Source organism: Brassica napus, chromosome A5 (genome assembly GCF_020379485.1).
Source record: "Brassica napus cultivar Da-Ae chromosome A5, Da-Ae, whole genome shotgun sequence".
NCBI classification, from domain to species: Eukaryota; Viridiplantae; Streptophyta; class Magnoliopsida; order Brassicales; family Brassicaceae; genus Brassica; species Brassica napus.
Genome location: NC_063438.1, coordinates 8057238 through 8074757, shown reverse-complemented (window position 1 = coordinate 8074757; position 17520 = coordinate 8057238). Strand labels below are relative to the sequence as shown.

Sequence of the window (17520 nt, the reverse complement as noted above, 5' to 3'; positions counted from 1 at the left end):
TTATTAGTTTATATCTTATTAGTTTAAATGTTCTCGAAAGCCTTAAATCAAACATCAAATTATTTCTATATGACAATTTTTTTTATCAAAATATATATACTTATTACTGAGTCAAAACTTTTAAAACATTCACATATTAAAAGTATTTTTTAAAATTTCTTTAAAGAATTTTTTGATTAATATTTAATTATAAAATATTTTTATCTTAGTACTTAAATTTTTATAACAGAAAAAAAAAAATTTCAAATAAAAACAGTAAATATAAAAGAATTATCTTATAGACAAAAATATAATTTTCAATAAAAAATAATTCCTCCAATATTTTCAAAATATTTAGGAGACCTCTTATGTTTTAAAATATTCATTTTTTTCCTTGCAAGTTTTTTCTATATGTTTCCCATACGACATGTAATCCAGTATTGATTTGGTAGCAAATAAATATGAGCTTTTGTGGTAACACATATTAGCAAAATTTACAATTAGTAGAAAACATATTATTTTAAAACTAAACCCTAATAAATTAAAATCATAAATTGTATATGCTATCGATGAGCTTATATTAAATTCAAAAATAAATAAACTTTTTATTACCAAAAATATAGATACAATCCTTCCATGACATATAAGAAAAGAATATTTTTATGTAATATTGATAAGATAATATCAAATAGTTGTGTAAATGATAATTATCATATTTTCTTAAAAATGTTTATCATCAAATAAAATATTATTAAATTATTTATTTAAATAATTGATTCACCTAAAATCAAATAGAAATTTTAATACATTAATAAATAAGATAATATCAAATATTTGCATAGCTGAAATATGGTAATTATCATGTTTCTAAAACTGTTTATTATTAAAATATATAAAATTAAGAAAACTGTTCACTTAGCCAAAAATTATAGAAAAAATGACAAATCAGCAATGTGCGGACATAATCATTTTTAGATGATATCAAATATTCATGTAATCATGAGACTGAAAAAATACATGATAAATGGATTAAAATATTTCATATGGTATTTATTTTGTTATAAGAAAATAAAAATATCAATAATTAAACTAATTATTACAAAATGTTAAAATAACTTAAATTTATTAAAACATACTTTATTTTTTATTATAAATATTTTACTTGCTATCCAATACGTTTTAATAACAGATTAACATTTTATAAATTTTAAAACAAATTATAGAATAAATTTATATACAACATAACTATTTAGCATTAAAAAAATTACTGCTATTTATTTAAATTTTAAAATGGTATTATCATATAACTTAATAATATGAAAGTCTTAATTTTTTAAATAACCAACTAAAACTCACTTTGTCAGTTAATGAAACTTTTTGTATTTTAGTTTTTTTTCTTTTATTCTGCAACTTCTTTTTTATTAGTAAAATATTTGCAGAATCGCGTTTAAGATGTTATTCCACCATTTAGTAAGGTTACCAATCAAGGCCTAAGTAAACGGAAAAATGTACTTTCTAAAATTTGGTGGGAAGATGTAGATTTCTATAAGCGAATCTTTACATAATTAGGTAAATCTCCGTTGTTGGTGGAAGAAGTGTTTATATGAATATGATCCTTGGTCGGGTTTTTTAAGCACGGAGTTATCGTTATCAAAAACCTCTGCTACCACCAGGGATCTCCCATTTCCACCGGTTATATTAGTCAACTAAATAGGTATATCGGTTCTATCCATAACAACAAGATCATTATCTCAGATTTTTATTTTCTATTGATACATCTTAAATATTTTATGTTAAATGTATGACTTTTCTTTAATGGAATGAATAGAACATTGAATAATAGGTCAACACGACCCCGTTTAAACTCAAAATAGCACTAAAATAAATCCTGAACTGCATGTAAACAAATACAAAATATATTTTGTATTATACACACTGCCACCATACATTGAACTAATTTCATAATCTCGCTTCTCTAAAACTAGCGGATCCATTAACCGATCAATAATTTAACTAATAAAAAGAAGTACGTCAACATAGAAAACAACTACAAACGTTGATTTTCGAATTAAAACAAATAAATCTAATGACAAATGCTTTTTGTTAAATAATACAAATGACAAACATTCCGCGCGTAGCGCGGGCAAACCACTAGTTAAATATAAATTGTCATAATTACCTACTGAAGAATTGTGTAGAGAGCATAAATATTCGATATATACATATGTTTAATGATTAAGCTTTCTATATTATTTTTTAATAGATAAATAAATAATTAAATATTATACTTACCTAAATTTCTGTTAATTATTCTGTATGTGTGTATCACGCGTTTGTTAAGATATTTTTGGCTTTCTAACCTTAAAAACTGATAATATTTGATTGATTATGGTTTTGATCAATTAAAATTAAAATGACACTTAACCAACGTCAAAATAGACAAACTGTATATTAACTATATTTTCTACTGATATAGTTTTCTTATATTTTTTCGTATATAATATAAAAGAATTTGTTAAATTTGTTAAATACATATTTACTCGCTAATTCAAGAGGTCATTGAAAATAAGGTTAAACTAGATTTTGTCCCGCACTTAAAAGTACGGGTTTGTTTTTTACCTATTGATCTAATATTGATTGGAAAACTACTTTTATCTTTTGTTTGAAATCTTACAAATTTATGTTTTTCAAAAAAAAAAATCAAAGTGTAGTATTTATTCGAAGTAGATTTAAAGATTATATGTGTGATTTAATAGTATATACTATATTGAAGAACAATGTGTTTTCAATATTGAAATGTAGTAACGATATGAGTTGATTATTTTAAATTGAAAATGAGTTTCTATTATTACATATTTGTATCATAGTTATATAACCATCAATATATACTATTTTATCTATATTCAATTTCAAAGGTACTACTTTTTTGACCCGTTTTCAAAGCACGAGTATCTTTTTTTTGTTGATAATTTTGGTAAAATTTGCATGAATTTATAAAATTTTATTAGAAAAAATAATTAAAGAGTTTTTTGTTATGATTCTTGAATTTTAAGAAGCGTTTTCCTATCCGACTCGGAGCCGTGATCAAACAGTATACCCGGTACCCAGTATATAATCTGGTTCAGATTTATAAAAAAAATGTATTAAAAATCTGATATAATCCGGTAAAAACTCCAAGAGCCCACTATTATTGGAAGTAGTCTTTATAAAAAAAATGATTTAAATCTAACAATGTTAAAAAAAAAAAACAAACCGGTGGTCTCAAATAAATTAATTTAATTTCTTAAAAGATGATATATCATGTGGTCAAATTCGATATATGATCCTGATGTGATATAGTCATATTATTGTAGTACATTGTTATACTATAATTTTGAGTAATTATATGTTAAATAATAACATATGTGGCTAAAACTTTTTTCTACTGATTTGTGTATACTAAAAGTATTGTTTAATTTTGTCATAAAACTTTCTTATATGACAATTCAAATGATTACTAATAACATTTTAAGTTACAAAAAAAAACATTTTAATGTTGCGGCTCTAAAGTTGGTTGTTCGTGTTTATTATTTGTAGGTGGAAGAAAAGAGCAATGCATAATTTGCATATACCAGTTCAATGGGCTCTTATGCATGAATCAAAGTGGATATGTCAACTTTATTTAATAAAGTAGTGTTTGATCATATTTGAAATCGTAAGGTATGTAATCACTAATTTAGTAACGATTCAAAATATTAATCCTAGATAGTGGGCATTATTATTAGGATATTTTTTGAAAATAATGGTTCCACAAAAATAGGATAATTAACAATAGGATATAAGAGAAAAATAGAAAATATGACATATTAAGGTTTAGATATATTTAGTTTAATTTGTAGGTTAAAAGTAAAAGGTCCAACAACCTTATATAAGTAGATTTTTTAGGACTCCTTCCTTTTTAATAGTATTGATACATGTGAACTCATTGTATGTCAATTCGAGTATAGTTTAATAGTTTATAAAGTTCCACGCATATTGTTGTCTTCAACCCATCATAACCAAAACTCAACTAATTTAGAGATTAAGAGTGTACGTGATGACATGATGAACATAATAATAATGAACCGAATGTAATATGTGTTTGTTTTATTGCTTGGTTTGTGAATGGATTTAGACTAATTGTACACGATGCATATTTTTATCCAAAAATGAATCACATAAATAATTTCTTCTTTGATTTGTTTAATATTCGTGTGATTGGTTCTTTATATCTCTACTCTACGGTGTGGTTCTTTTGAAAGAAACGTTTGACAGCTGAAGAAACTCAAGTATTATCATGAACACTTAGAATATTAAAGGTTTGACAACTGGCTATGTATTATGATGAAAAAAACTTAGTATATAAACCGATAGGACCAATACCATTATCAGTTGTTAATGTATGTGTTGTTTGATCGAAACTGAAATTGCCAGCGGAAACTATATTACTTTTTTGCTTTATCATAATATCATTACATTATTTTCGTAAGACTATTTGCCGTTTTCTTCGTTTGAGGCAATATTAATTCGGGGTATATTAAATGTTTTCGTCCGTAAGAATTACTCTAGATCACATTAATAGTAGACTAAGGTTTAGTGTAAGTCTTTCTAATGATGCCACATCCGCAATAAAAAGATATAAATGAATACACATAAACAAGATAACTTTGTAATTAATACAAAATTAAATTTACAATTTTTTAAAAGATCCTCAATTATTATATAGGGGATTCGATTGCCTTTGTCTTTTGTGCAACTTATAATTCACATGCCATTAGATGGATTTAGTTTGATTGTTTTGATCAAAGAAGCATAATATTAAGGTTCAACAAGCACATTTTCCCTTCATTAACTACTTTCCTAATTCATACCAAACAGCCTAATTTCCTATATTATCCTCATCTACGTCCTGACTTTTTTTTTTTTTTTGGCATCAAAAGTAAAACTTTATTAAGTAACTAGAGGTTCAAACAGGCAAGCTTCATGAGCAAGCCATGGAGGAATCTTGGTATCCAAGTAACAGAAATCATGAGCTCGTGATCGTCCTGCCTTTGCAAGGCAGTCCGCACGGACATTTTCAGTACGTCTTATAAAACGGATAGAGCAAGAAGAGAATTCAGAGCTCAGAAAATCGATCTCATCCAGTTCAGGTCCTATGGCTGGCCATTCCTGCGGGTTTTGAGTAAGGCGAGTCAGTTGTTGGCAGTCTGATTCGAAGCAGACCTCATTAACACCACTCTGTCTCGTCTCTTTCATTGCCCAGGCGAGGCTCTCAGCTTCAGCATGCAATGGCGAGGAGGCACAATTTCCTTTCCTGACTCCCACAAGCTTAACTTGCTGATCTTCAAAAAGGATGAACCCCCAGCCGGCTTCGTCGTTCTTGTTCTGCCAGGATGCATCAGAACTAAAAGGTTGGCAGTAACTGCTGTTTGAGCTTAGCACATGTTCATACGGAATTAAATCAAATGAATACTGTTAGTCAAAGAAAAATTCCGCCAAAACCAACCGATCAAAATTTTCTCAAAAAAAAAAAACCCGATCCAATCTGTTAAATTAGATAAATTAACTTTATACACTAGGTGCGCACATGCAGGCATAAACTTCTGATGAATACTTATTAGTTTATGTTTTATTAATCTAAAACCAATATAATAAGTTATTATTTATGGGTTTTAAATAGTTAAATCAAACGACGTCAAAAAAAAAAAAAATAGTTAAATCAAACATCAAAGTATTTATATATGTCAAATATTTTTTTATCAAAATATATACTTACTATTGTGTTATTTTTTTTAAAACACTCATATCTTAGAAATAGTTTAGAAAATATCTTTATATAATTTTTTTGCTTGACTAATATTTAATTATCAATTGTTTTTTATCTTAACTTTTATAATAAAATATTTTTTTCAGATAGCAACACAATATATATAAGAATAATCTTATTTTTTATAATTCTATTATATTATTTTATAATCAATTATTTAACGTAACATATAACATATAAACTTTACTATTAAAATAAAATTCATTTTTAAATATATATAAAATTCAGTAAAGATATTGTTTAAAATTCATTTTTATATAACATAGAAATTTAATATTATTAACATTCGTTTTTAATTATATACAAGATTCATTAAGGATAATTTTAAATTAATATATTAATGACTTAGCTAATAACAAATAATAAATCAATGATTTAGCTAAAACCTAATAAAAACATGACAAGTAAGCAAATTTACCTAAAATCATGGTAAACATGATAAATAAGCAAAATCACTTCATAAATAATAATATATATATATATATATATATGACAAATAAGCAAAATCACTTCATATATATTTTTATTTGGAATGAACCGGTTTAAATATTGGATTGTTGAATTCCAACATTCTATCCACTATTTTGACGATAAAATATGATTATGTTGTCAAATATAATACATTTTATTTAATATATATTGTTATATTAACCATATAATTTGGATAATTATGTATGCGTTAGTATTGTTTAGATGTATGATCATGTGATAGCATATATTTGGTACAGCTGACAATGATTTTAGACGAGTGGTTATGTTGATGCTTTAATAATCTTTTGACAAAATAAAAGAAGATGCTTTAATAATGATAATGGTTCCTTAACCTGCACTCCTTTTGAGTTGTAATCAAGTGGACAATGATAGCTTTCTAAAGTTGTACAGTATAAATAAACTGTACAACCCGTTTTATCTTTTTCACCACTGGATGTGGAAACTCCCATTCAATCATCTCATATGTTTAATAATAGAATAATATAATATTTTTCTAAAAAAAATATACTAAACTGAAATAGATAGAACATGATAAGCCGAATTCTGAAATCGTCAAGTGAAAAGTTGAATAAACCAATTAGTAAAAATGGAAGTCCAAACTTTTTCTTTTGTCAACATATAGCTGAAAATACATTTTTAATAAGAAAGCACAAAATAAATACCCTACAATTTAGAACAGTAATTTAAATAGATATGTTAAACTTTTTTTTGTTCCTTTTTGGATGATAATTCTAAAAACATAGTTGAACGCAAATCAATCCAGCCAATCCAACCGCTGTAATTTGGCGTTTGATTTGAAAGCGCATCATGATAAATCCCGTAACGTTTTTAAATACTTGCGTTTGGCGTTTGATCGGTAACGCGAATAAGCTGAAGCCTAAGTTTGTCATTCCACATTTCCTTGTAGCAATCAACCTCGCCACCTCTCCGCCTTGCCTCCACCACCACGAGCAAATCGTTCAGCCGCGAAATGTATATTCCGATTGTGAATTTCCCGTTTGGCCCTTCCATCTCGAACTCAAACTCTTCCTTCTTCTTATTCACCCTCAGCTTCTCCACCTTCGCGAACTCCTCCACCTCCTCCGCGAGTTTCTCCGGCGACTTCTCCGAGAGGAACCTCTCCGGTTCACCAACAGAGTTACTACAACCGTCAAACAAACCGGAAAGATCTAATCCCGAGGAGAAAGAAATCAAATCAAACGCGTTTAAGCTCTTCACCACTTCATATTCTCCTCCTCCTCCTCCATCTTCCTTGCCCTTCACGGCACCGTTATCCAAACCAACCTCGTCGTGAAACTTGATCGTTTTAAGACCTCCTTTAACGAACCAAGGATCCTTAAGAATCTCATCGATGGTGATCCTCGTCTCAGGATTGATATCAAGAAGACGAGAGATGAACCTTTTCAGATCTTGAGACATCCATCTAGGGCACCGATACGTCCCCTTGTAAATCTTCTTGTACATGTTCATCAGATTCGGATCGTTAAACGGCAAAAACCCCGCGGCGAGAACGAACAACACGATGCCACAAGACCACACGTCGACCTTAGCGCCATCATATCCCTTCTTGGAGAGAATCTCAGGCGCCACGTAAGCAGGCGTGCCGCACAAGGTATGCAACAAACCGTCGGGTCGGACATGATCCGTCAACGCGCTGAGACCGAAGTCGGATACCTTCAGGTTCCCGTTCTCGTCGATCAAGAGATTCTCCGGCTTGAGATCGCGGTGGTAAACGCCGCGCGCGTGGCAATAACCGACGGCGGAGATCAGCTGCTGGAAATAGCGACGGCTGAGATCTTCGCTGAGACGTCCGTGTTTTGAGATTTTGTTGAACAGCTCTCCTCCTTTAACAAACTCCATTGCGAAGAAGATCTTCGTCTTCGTCGCCATCACCTCGTGAAGCCCGACGATGTTGGGATGAGATAAACGGCGCATGATCGAGATCTCGCGTTTGATGTTGTTGGCTAGGGCTGGATTCGCGAGGAGTTTCTTCTTGTTTAGGATCTTGACGGCGACGCTTTGGCCGGAGCGGCGGTCGCGAGCATGGAAGACCTTGGCGAAGGCGCCGCATCCGAGAAGCTTCCCGAGCTCGTATTTTCCGAACAAGGCGTTGTTATTGCGGTTGTCGCCGTCGTCGGCGACAATCTCGATCTCCGGCATAACTGTTGAAGCCAGAGAAAGAGCAACAAGCGTGTGAAACACGTACGTTAGCTTGTCGTGTTTTTTTTTTTGGTTTTGTTTACTTTTAATGGAGGTTGGAATAAGATTTTTAAAAGGGAGTAGTTATATGTCTTTATAAAGGAGGGGGGAGATTACTTGTTAGTGGTCACAAAGAACTTTAAAAAGATAAGTTTCAAATTTTGGTATTTAAAAAAGATAAAAGAGAAAAAGTTTAAAGATGCCTAAAACAGGAGTTTAACTGAAGCTTCAAGATCTCTTATTCTAGTACTAAGAGCATCTCCAAAAGAAACTCTATAACTCCAAATATAGAGTTTTTTGCTCTCCAAAAAGGAACTTCAAAACTTCAAATTTGAAATTTTGAATAGTGAAACTTCAAATATAGAGTTTCACTTTTCAAAACTTCAAATTTGAAGTTTCATCTTTTTATTTGCATTTTGGTCCTTACAATTATACATCATATTTATAATTCTTAAATATTTTTTTTGTTTATTGTTTTAATCCTTAAAACTTTTATATCTCATAAATATTTCAAATTTGTTATATAAACTTAAGTTTTACACATGAAATTAAATATAAAAAAAATAAAACAAGATTTATAATATTTTAAAACTAGAATTAAACAACAAGAATATTACAAAAAACCATAATAAAAACTTATTAAAAAGACACATGAAGACATAATTATTACTCAAATTAAATATTATAACAACACTAATAGTCTGGTAAATTTGCTTCGGAACCTCCAAAATCTCCAAAATATTGTTCAACAAATTTTGTGTAACCGAAGATGATTGTTGTTGTTGCTTTTGACGCATTTTTCGTATGATTCTTTCTTGTTCAGAACGAATGTATTCACGAATATTAACATCATCGATAGAAGCTAAGTTTTTTAGCAATATTTTATTTTCCTCTTTTATTTCTTTAAAAGCTAATTTTTTTGCTTCATTTTGCAGTCGTAATTCAATCATCTCATGACATTTTTCCCTGCTTGTTGTACTTTCGTTTAAAAGATCAAAGATTTTTTCGTTTGATGATATCAAACTATCAGCAGACATATTATGAGGATATCCGGTTTCAACAATTTTTGGCTCGTAATCTACAAATAAAAAATAAAGAGAATCATTTCTTACTTCGAAATGCACTAGTTGATCATATATGGGAGCATTATGGAAATAATTTTATGCAATAATGTAATATTTGCTTGCAGTTTAATATTTAATTATGTACTTTTATTTATAATTTTATATGTTAGTGTAAGATTTTTTTTAATTAATAATTTCTGTAATATTTATATATATGTATTAGTTATTTATAGAAGTTTTATGAATTTACATCAATTATGACAAATATAAGGATCATAGTGTAAAATATAAATAATTTTGAAGTTAGGTTTGAAGTTTTACTTTTGGAGAAGAACACATTGAAACTTCAAATATAAAGTTTTGGAAACTTCAAAATAGAGTTTCTTTTTTGGAGATGCTCTAAGGTGAGCAAATATTGGATGAATTAATGATTTAAATGTAACCGTTGAACCCAGAAAAAGAAAGAAAGAAAACAAATGGTTACCTTTGAAAGAGTGAAATTCAACGATTAATAACTGAAGAATATTTATATTCATAAGAAAATTTAGCATATGAACTTTAGACCATGTCCAATGGTGATACTCCCACTTGAGTCCTTAACAATATTTTAAGCATATAATTTTTTTTTTTCATTAGTTAAGGATTCGGATCTAAAATACTCGTCCAATGGTGATCCTGAAGAATGAGTCCTTAGAAATAAAATAATATTTAAAAAAAAAATTAAAATTGAAATTTTATTAATTGCATTATTAAAAAAAAAAGATACAATGATTTAATAATATTCCAAAGAGAACTAATTATTAATCTTGATTACCAAATTTATTCCAAATGTTTTCGATCAAATCATTCTTCAATCGATCATGAGTTTGCCTATCACGAAGATCATTGCGGTCGGGAAATGTATCATTGAACAATGTAGGAATTTCGTTTAGGACCTCCGAGGTTCTGGAAGATTCTCCTTCTTGAAAATCTGAAATATTAACCCGGTTTGTATAACCATCTCGTTCATCTTCAACTATCATATTGTGTAGTATGATACATGCTCTCATAATCTTCCCTATCTTCTCTCTGTCCAATGTACGAACCGGGTTTTTCACTATCGCAAACCGAGCTTGCAATACTCCAAATGCCCGCTCGACATCTTTTCGGGCTGCTTCTTGCCATTTAGCAAATGACGCTTGTTTGGGACATTGAGGGAGTGTGATAGATTGGATAAATGTTGACCACTTTGGATATATACCGTCCGTGAGATAGTATGCCAACTTATACATGTGTCCGTTGACCATGTACCTTACCCTCGGAGCTCGACCTTCTAAGATATCGTCAAAAACAGGAGACCGATCGAGGACATTAATATCGTTTAAGGTACCTGGAAGACCGAAGAAAGCATGCCATATCCAAAGATCTTGTGAAGCTACAGCCTCTAAAACAATCGTCGGTTTTCCGGATCCACGTGTGTATTGTCCTTTCCAAGCGGTTGGGCAGTTTTTCCACTCCCAATGCATACAGTCAATGCTCCCGACCATCCCTGGAAAACCGCGTTGCTCTCCAATATAGAGTAGTCGTTGAAGATCCTCCTTTGTGGGTCGTCGTAGATACTCATTACCAAATAAGTGTATAACTGCGTCAGTGAAATGATGTAAACAAGAGTGTGCTGTAGTGTCCGCAAGTCGGAGATATTCGTCAACCGAGTCAGCCGCTGTACCATAAGCAAGCAGACGAATAGCCGCCGTACACTTTTGAAGTGATGATAGACCCCACCTCCCGGTTGCATCTTTTCTCTGCTGAAAGAATATAAAGTTCTGCTTGAGGGCTCTGACAATACGCAGGAATAAATTCTTGTTCATGCGGAAACGTCTTCTAAATATTTGTGCCGAGTATGTCGGGTCTTCACTGAAGTAGTCATTCCATAACTGATCATCTCCTCCTTCACGGTCTCGTTCAATATAAGCACGGTTCGCCTCATCATCGGGTTGGTCCTCCACTATGTCGTTGTAGTAATCTTCAACTATTTCATCAACAAGTTCGTCTATTCTTTCGTCTAGACCATCGGATGAAGATGTTGACATTTTAAGAAGTCCTAATATGTTATTATAAATTAAAGTTCAAAATTAATGTTGACATTTTAAGAAGTCCTAATATGTTATTATAAATTAAAGTTTTAACATTTTAAGAAGTCCTAATCATAGAAAACTTTAATTTTGAACTTTTTTAAATAAAATCCATCATATTTACAATATTATAAAACTTTAATTTTGGACCTTTCATCAACAAATTTTTATCATATTAACAATATTATAAAACTTTAATTTTGAACCTTTCATCAACAAATTTTTATCATATTAACAATATTATAAAACTTTAATTTTGAGCTGTTATTTAAAATACTAGTCATATTACTAAAAAAACAGAGTTTATACTACACTACAAAGACTACAACTACTACTTATAATACATATGCTAGAGAGAGTGACCCGTGACTCATACAACTACACCCGTGATTCCTCCTCCATCACCCGTGAATCCTACTCCATCACCCGTGATTCCTACTCCATCAGATAAAGACCCGTGACTCCTTCCCACATGCGAACCTGTCAAAACAGAGTGACAAGAGTTAGTACCGTGTCATAACCATTAAAAAACAATCAGTACACAAACAGTTCTACCTCAAAAGCAAGATTGAAAATAGATCATATCATTTCGGACATTAGTTTGAGCATGAGACTGTTTTCCATATCTGAGAGAGGTTCTTTCTTAGCTAGTAAACGATCAAGAAGCTTTTGTTTAGACAGTTTCTCTTTAATTTCTAAAACCCCATGTAGCCTCGACAACTCCTCCTCCCTGCCACTCTTCTTCTTCTTGGTACTAGCTTTGGCCGCTTTAACCCCGGGAGGTCTAACTTCTGGATCGACACCTTGGGCCACTTCTGTATCCACCTCCACAGCTTGTTTGCGCTTCTCCTTTCCAGCATCCTTAGCAGGATAGTGGGAGCACCATTTCTGGTCGTATCTCAGCTCCCTCCAGCAGTGATCCATGGCGAACTTGTAGCCGACCGTGTTGAAGAAAATGTCCAAGGCGGTTTTCATCACATCATCATCGTTTTGCCCACTTCTTTGCTCCCTCAGAGCCGCATCGTAGGAGCCACAGAACTTGGATACATCGCCGTTAATCCTAGACCACCTCTGCTTGCAAGGGGTGGTCTCTCTCGGTACTGTCCCAGCGAGGAGAGGACTTGCGTTGTAGTACTCTACTATACGCTTCCAGAAAGAAGTGGACTTCTGCTCGTTGCTCATCACAGGGTCCTTACTGGTGTTAAGCCAAGCACCAATAAGGATTTTATCCTCTCTGGGAGTCCATTTTCTCCTCTCAGGACCTGAGGCATTTGGATTCACACCAGACTTTGCCCGAACGTCCGGAGAAGAGCTCACAGGAGACTTAGCAGGAACGTCGGGAGCACTCATGAAAGGAGAGTCATCAGGACCTTGACTACCGAACCAAAAAGGTTCTGGTGAATCAAGGTCAACTGGAATTTGACTAAAGAGAAGATTACTAAAAAATTTTCCATTAGCCATTGTTTTAATTGTTTCTCTGTGACACTCTACTAGTGACACAGAGGGCTTAAGTAAGCCTTCTACTCGATTAATAGCAATCAGATCAGAGCAGTTGAGAAGGTGGAAAGCAAATGAGTTCATTAACTACTCGACTAATTAAAAGCACATCAAATCAAACCTAAATTACTACAACCACTTTCTTTCCTTCCGGTTTCGAATCTAAGTAACTACAACTACTTTCTATCCAAGCAAATCAAAACCTAACAAACATTTAATTTTCCTTCCGGTTTCGAAACTAAATTACTACAACTACTAATAAAATAATTACCTCGTTAAAGAAACAAAGCACGTACGCCCCAATCCTTTGAATCCTTTCCAAGTATTCCTGAAAAATAAATTAGTAAACAATCAACTTTCACACACTTTCAATATTTGTAATACATATGAGAGATGAAAAAATAAAAGGAAGTAACTCACCTAGCACAATAAGCAACACCAACCCTAACACTAAGCTGAAGACCATTAGCTTAGCTCCTGATTTCTTCTTTGTGAACTCGGAAACTTGCTTCTCAAGACGGAGTAACTTCTGCTCACGTTGATTCGCTTCACCCTTAACCGCATTAAGCTCCCTCTGAAACTCTCTCAGCTCCTCCTCCACCGCCACGTCCCACCATTTCCAGACGTGGCAGTCTCTATCATCGGCATTGGGGCACGTTATGTAACGTCGGTATGGATCTTTTGGCGTTTGGGAGTATCCGTGAACTGGCTCTGAACCACAGTAGCATGTCCTTGGGATGCCATCATCACCCTCTGCTGATGGTTCCCAGTCACTGGCTTCTGCATTCCACCGAGTAATCTCAGCTTCAGCCGCGTACATCTCACATTCGGCTTCAAGGAGGGAGGTTAAGTCTGGAGAGTGTGAGGATGAAGAAGGCTGGCTGTAACTGTATCGTCCCATGATCGTTTATCTGCAACCAAAACAAGTAAACACTTAGTTAAGGACCAATTAAATCAACAGCAAATAACGAGTAAGAACAACGTTAATCAATTACGTATGTTAAAGAACAACAACAAACAATGTTAAATAATCAAAAGCACATGAAGGAGAAGGTAGCAAACCAACGACAAGAAACAAATTTTAAGAAGAAAACAGCTAATTAAGAAACGACAATCGATTAAGAAACAAACCCGATACGGTTTCAATCCGTATAACACACAGAGAGGAGATCCGAGACCGATACAAACCATAAACGTTTGGAAACCCTATCTAAACCCCCAAAGAATCCCTAAATCGATTTTGCCCCAAATATTTTTGAAACCCTAATTTGAAAATTTTCTCAAATCTGTCGGAATCCGAGAACCAAACCCTTAATAGAGAACAAACAAGATGGAGAGTGATCTATAATCCATAAATCTACGAGTTAAAGCTTTGATTTACCTTACCCGAGCCGAGGAAGAGAGATCGAGCAGAATCGTCTCGAAATCGCCTTATGTCGAGGAGGAGTTTTTTTTTTCGGTTTGGCTCGAGAATGTTTTTTTTTTCGACCCTACACAAACCAAAGACAAATTCCACCCACTCACCACGTGACACGTGGCTAAGGATTGAATCCTTAAGTCCGCTGCGACGGACCAATCCTTCGTCGATTTAACACTAATAATAGTATTTAATTACAATTATGCTTAAGGATTTTTCTTATGGACCGGGTGAAATCCACCGTTGGACATGGTCTTAATAACAATACAACCCACTAATCGGACAGACAATTCATGGCATTTGTCTCATTTTAGCTATATACATAGAGGTGTCAAAATGAGACAAGAAACATATTATAAGGGTTAACCCATAGGGGTGTCAAAATTGGTAAATCAATCCAAACCAATCTATATCCTAATGGTTGAATGATATTTTCGTTTTTATATTAAAAATGATGGTTTTCATTCTATCTTTTTGCACACTCGGTAGACGCTACATATTATGTTTTTTTTTTTGACATACAAAATCGGACAATTACACAAATTATTACGTCGTCTTTTGTTACCCAATTATTCTGTTGTGGATGGCTTCTCCAGCTGCTTATTACCTCTGCCTACCCGTGATTAATTAGCCTAAACACCTCATAAGTTTTTTTTTCTTTTTTTGGTAAAATGTTAAATTATTATACCAGTTTTCGAATTTGAAACAAACGTTACAAAGTAAACAAGTAGCGGAATGCGAAAACGAAACTAAACAAAGAAACCTAAACGGAATGAGACAAACTAGTAGATAGCCGGACAAAGTCTAAGAACCCGATTCGTTGCGAGTCAAGCTCGAACCTAAACACCTCATAAGTTTTATCGTACCCTTTATATATATGGTAAAAGGAAAACGTACATCAAGAAGTAGGTCCTCCGTATAAAAGGCGTCTCATCTCATATGGTTTTTATTTTCTTAATGTAGCGCAGGACGTGTTAAAAGAAGGTAGTGAAGGGTAAATTCGAACAGAACATGTTCCAAGAGATAGTGGCAGGTGCCTTTTATAAAAGGAGATGATAACACGCGACGTGTTACGAAAAAAAAAGAAGAAGATGATAACACGCGACAATATCCCAACGGTAGAACAGGTCGACGTCAGCTGGATGGTTCAGAATGTTGGCCCGCAGCTTCTACCCGTCCCGTTGTTTTTGAAAATCGGTCCTGAGATATGCTTCTATTATTTAATCTGATTGGAGAGTGGAGACTAATTATTTCCTCTATTATTTAGTCTGATTGAAGACTAATTATTTATCTGTTTATTGGTCAATATATAAGGAAATATTATTACAAAACATCCTCTCTTTTCTTTGACAAAATAAACATCCTATATTATCCCCTATTTATTCTTGGGAAATTGCACCCTATATACATAGAAAAAAACTTAAATACACTAACTAACCAAAATTCCCTCTTCTCTCCTACTTTATCTTTTTATCTCTCTCTACTCTCTCTCCCAAAATCTAATTTTCATTTTTTTTTGGTTATTTGGCAAATAAACCTTTTATTCTTTTGTTCAGAAGGACCGGCACCAAAAAAATATCCGTCGTAAATCTGTTTATTTATTTAATTTAATAATAAAAGGAGAATACGGGACATATCATATTTACGTCGTACGTGATTTTTTTTAACATTGCGATATTATTATTATTCTTTTGCTAACAACATCGTGATTTTTTTTTAGTGAATTAATCACAATGTTCAGTGTCCGGCAACTAATGTCAACTGACTATTCTTTGGATTCTAAGAGTGCAATATAAAATTATCTGGTGGTTAACGGAGATCAAACTGTTGGTGTTGTCCCTCAAATAGTCAAGTGTCAATAGTCCAATGCCCACTGGTTAATTATGGTGATTTTTTTCAATAGGTATAACCATGCAAAGCATGATGAATTAGAGTATTCGGGAACTAATATTATTACCAGGGTCGGCTTAGATAGGAGGGCAAGCGGTGCGATCGTTTCGGATCCAATCTATTGCCTCCTATTTCTTAATAGACAAGGATCTGATTTTTTTTTTTTTAAAAATACATGTATTTTTATATTAAGAATAAGAAAAAAGATCCAAATTTTTTTATATGAAAATATTTTTTTTTATTTTTAAAATTTTATTTATAAAAATACTTCTAGTATTTTGAAAAATAAAATATCTATCAGATTTTTTTCAAGAAAAATAATAGTTTGGAAATTAAATTTTTTTTTTGCTCCAGGGCCCATGACACCATTGAACTAGCCTGATTATTACAAAATGTAAATGAAATCAACGAGTTGGGAAATAGATGTCTTATGAATTACTGCAAGTCTGCAATGCATGCCTGCATGGTCGACGACTCGAGTATATACCTGCCATGAAAATGTTGTTGGGCTTTTCCTTACTTATATCAGTCCATATATTATGAACTTAACACCTACGTGACATTAAGAAGCCCGTACGAGCATATTTAATTATAGGTTTCCAGTGGAATAGTCCATGTTCCAAATTACATTACGCGTGAGTTGGACCGTCAGCGTGGATAATTGATTAAATATCGAAGATTAATCGGATATTAGTTTTGAGTATGTATAAAATTTTGCGTATGTATGCATATTAGGCTATTTTCGGAAAAAAAAAACAATGAAATCACATTGGCCTGGTGGCTATTACACTTGATTGTAATGTTTAGGATATATTTCTTTGACAAAACTTTTTATTGCAATCCAGTAATATACAACCATACAAATTACAATCATCGCAACACAAACAACTTTTCCGAACATATTTGATTCATCTTTGAAAGATTCAGTGGTGGAACATATATATTTGAAGAATAATAAATCAGCAGAGCATTGTAAAGAGTCCGGTGAGCAAGAGGAAACCAAGTTAACTGGTCTAGGAGAGTAGG

General features: G+C 32.5%; 4 protein-coding genes across 5 annotated transcripts; all 4 read right to left on the bottom strand.

The window, feature by feature from the left end:
* Positions 1-4947: 4947 nt before the first annotated feature.
* Positions 4948-5586, bottom strand: LOC125608539. The gene is made up of 2 exons (XM_048778961.1): positions 5572-5586; positions 4948-5469 (listed from the first exon to the last, which is right to left on the bottom strand). Exons 1-2 carry the CDS (start codon positions 5584-5586, stop codon positions 4948-4950), a joined length of 537 nt encoding a protein of 178 aa, XP_048634918.1.
* A 1307-nt stretch (positions 5587-6893) lies between these two features.
* LOC106451433 (CBL-interacting serine/threonine-protein kinase 11) lies at positions 6894-8590 on the bottom strand. Its single transcript, XM_013893362.3, has one exon. The coding sequence runs from the start codon at positions 8474-8476 to the stop codon at positions 7145-7147; it is 1332 nt and encodes a 443-aa protein (XP_013748816.1). The 5' UTR covers positions 8477-8590; the 3' UTR covers positions 6894-7144.
* A 1509-nt stretch (positions 8591-10099) lies between these two features.
* On the bottom strand, positions 10100-11648 carry LOC125608538 (putative nuclease HARBI1). The gene has a single exon (XM_048778960.1). The coding sequence runs from the start codon at positions 11646-11648 to the stop codon at positions 10380-10382; it is 1269 nt and encodes a 422-aa protein (XP_048634917.1). The 3' UTR covers positions 10100-10379.
* LOC106454888 (glutathione S-transferase T3-like) lies at positions 11459-15562 on the bottom strand. Of its 2 annotated transcripts, XM_048780869.1 has the most exons (3): positions 13608-15558; positions 13459-13515; positions 11459-12170 (listed from the first exon to the last, which is right to left on the bottom strand). In XM_048780869.1, the coding sequence occupies exons 1-2, from the start codon at positions 14086-14088 to the stop codon at positions 13463-13465; spliced, it is 534 nt and encodes a 177-aa protein (XP_048636826.1). In that variant the 5' UTR covers positions 14089-15558; the 3' UTR covers positions 11459-12170; positions 13459-13462. The 2 variants fall into 2 exon arrangements, with proteins under 2 accessions (XP_048636826.1, XP_048636825.1); XM_048780868.1 differs by having other exon boundaries at positions 11459-13515; positions 13608-15562.
* Between the last annotated feature and the right edge of the window lie 1958 nt (positions 15563-17520).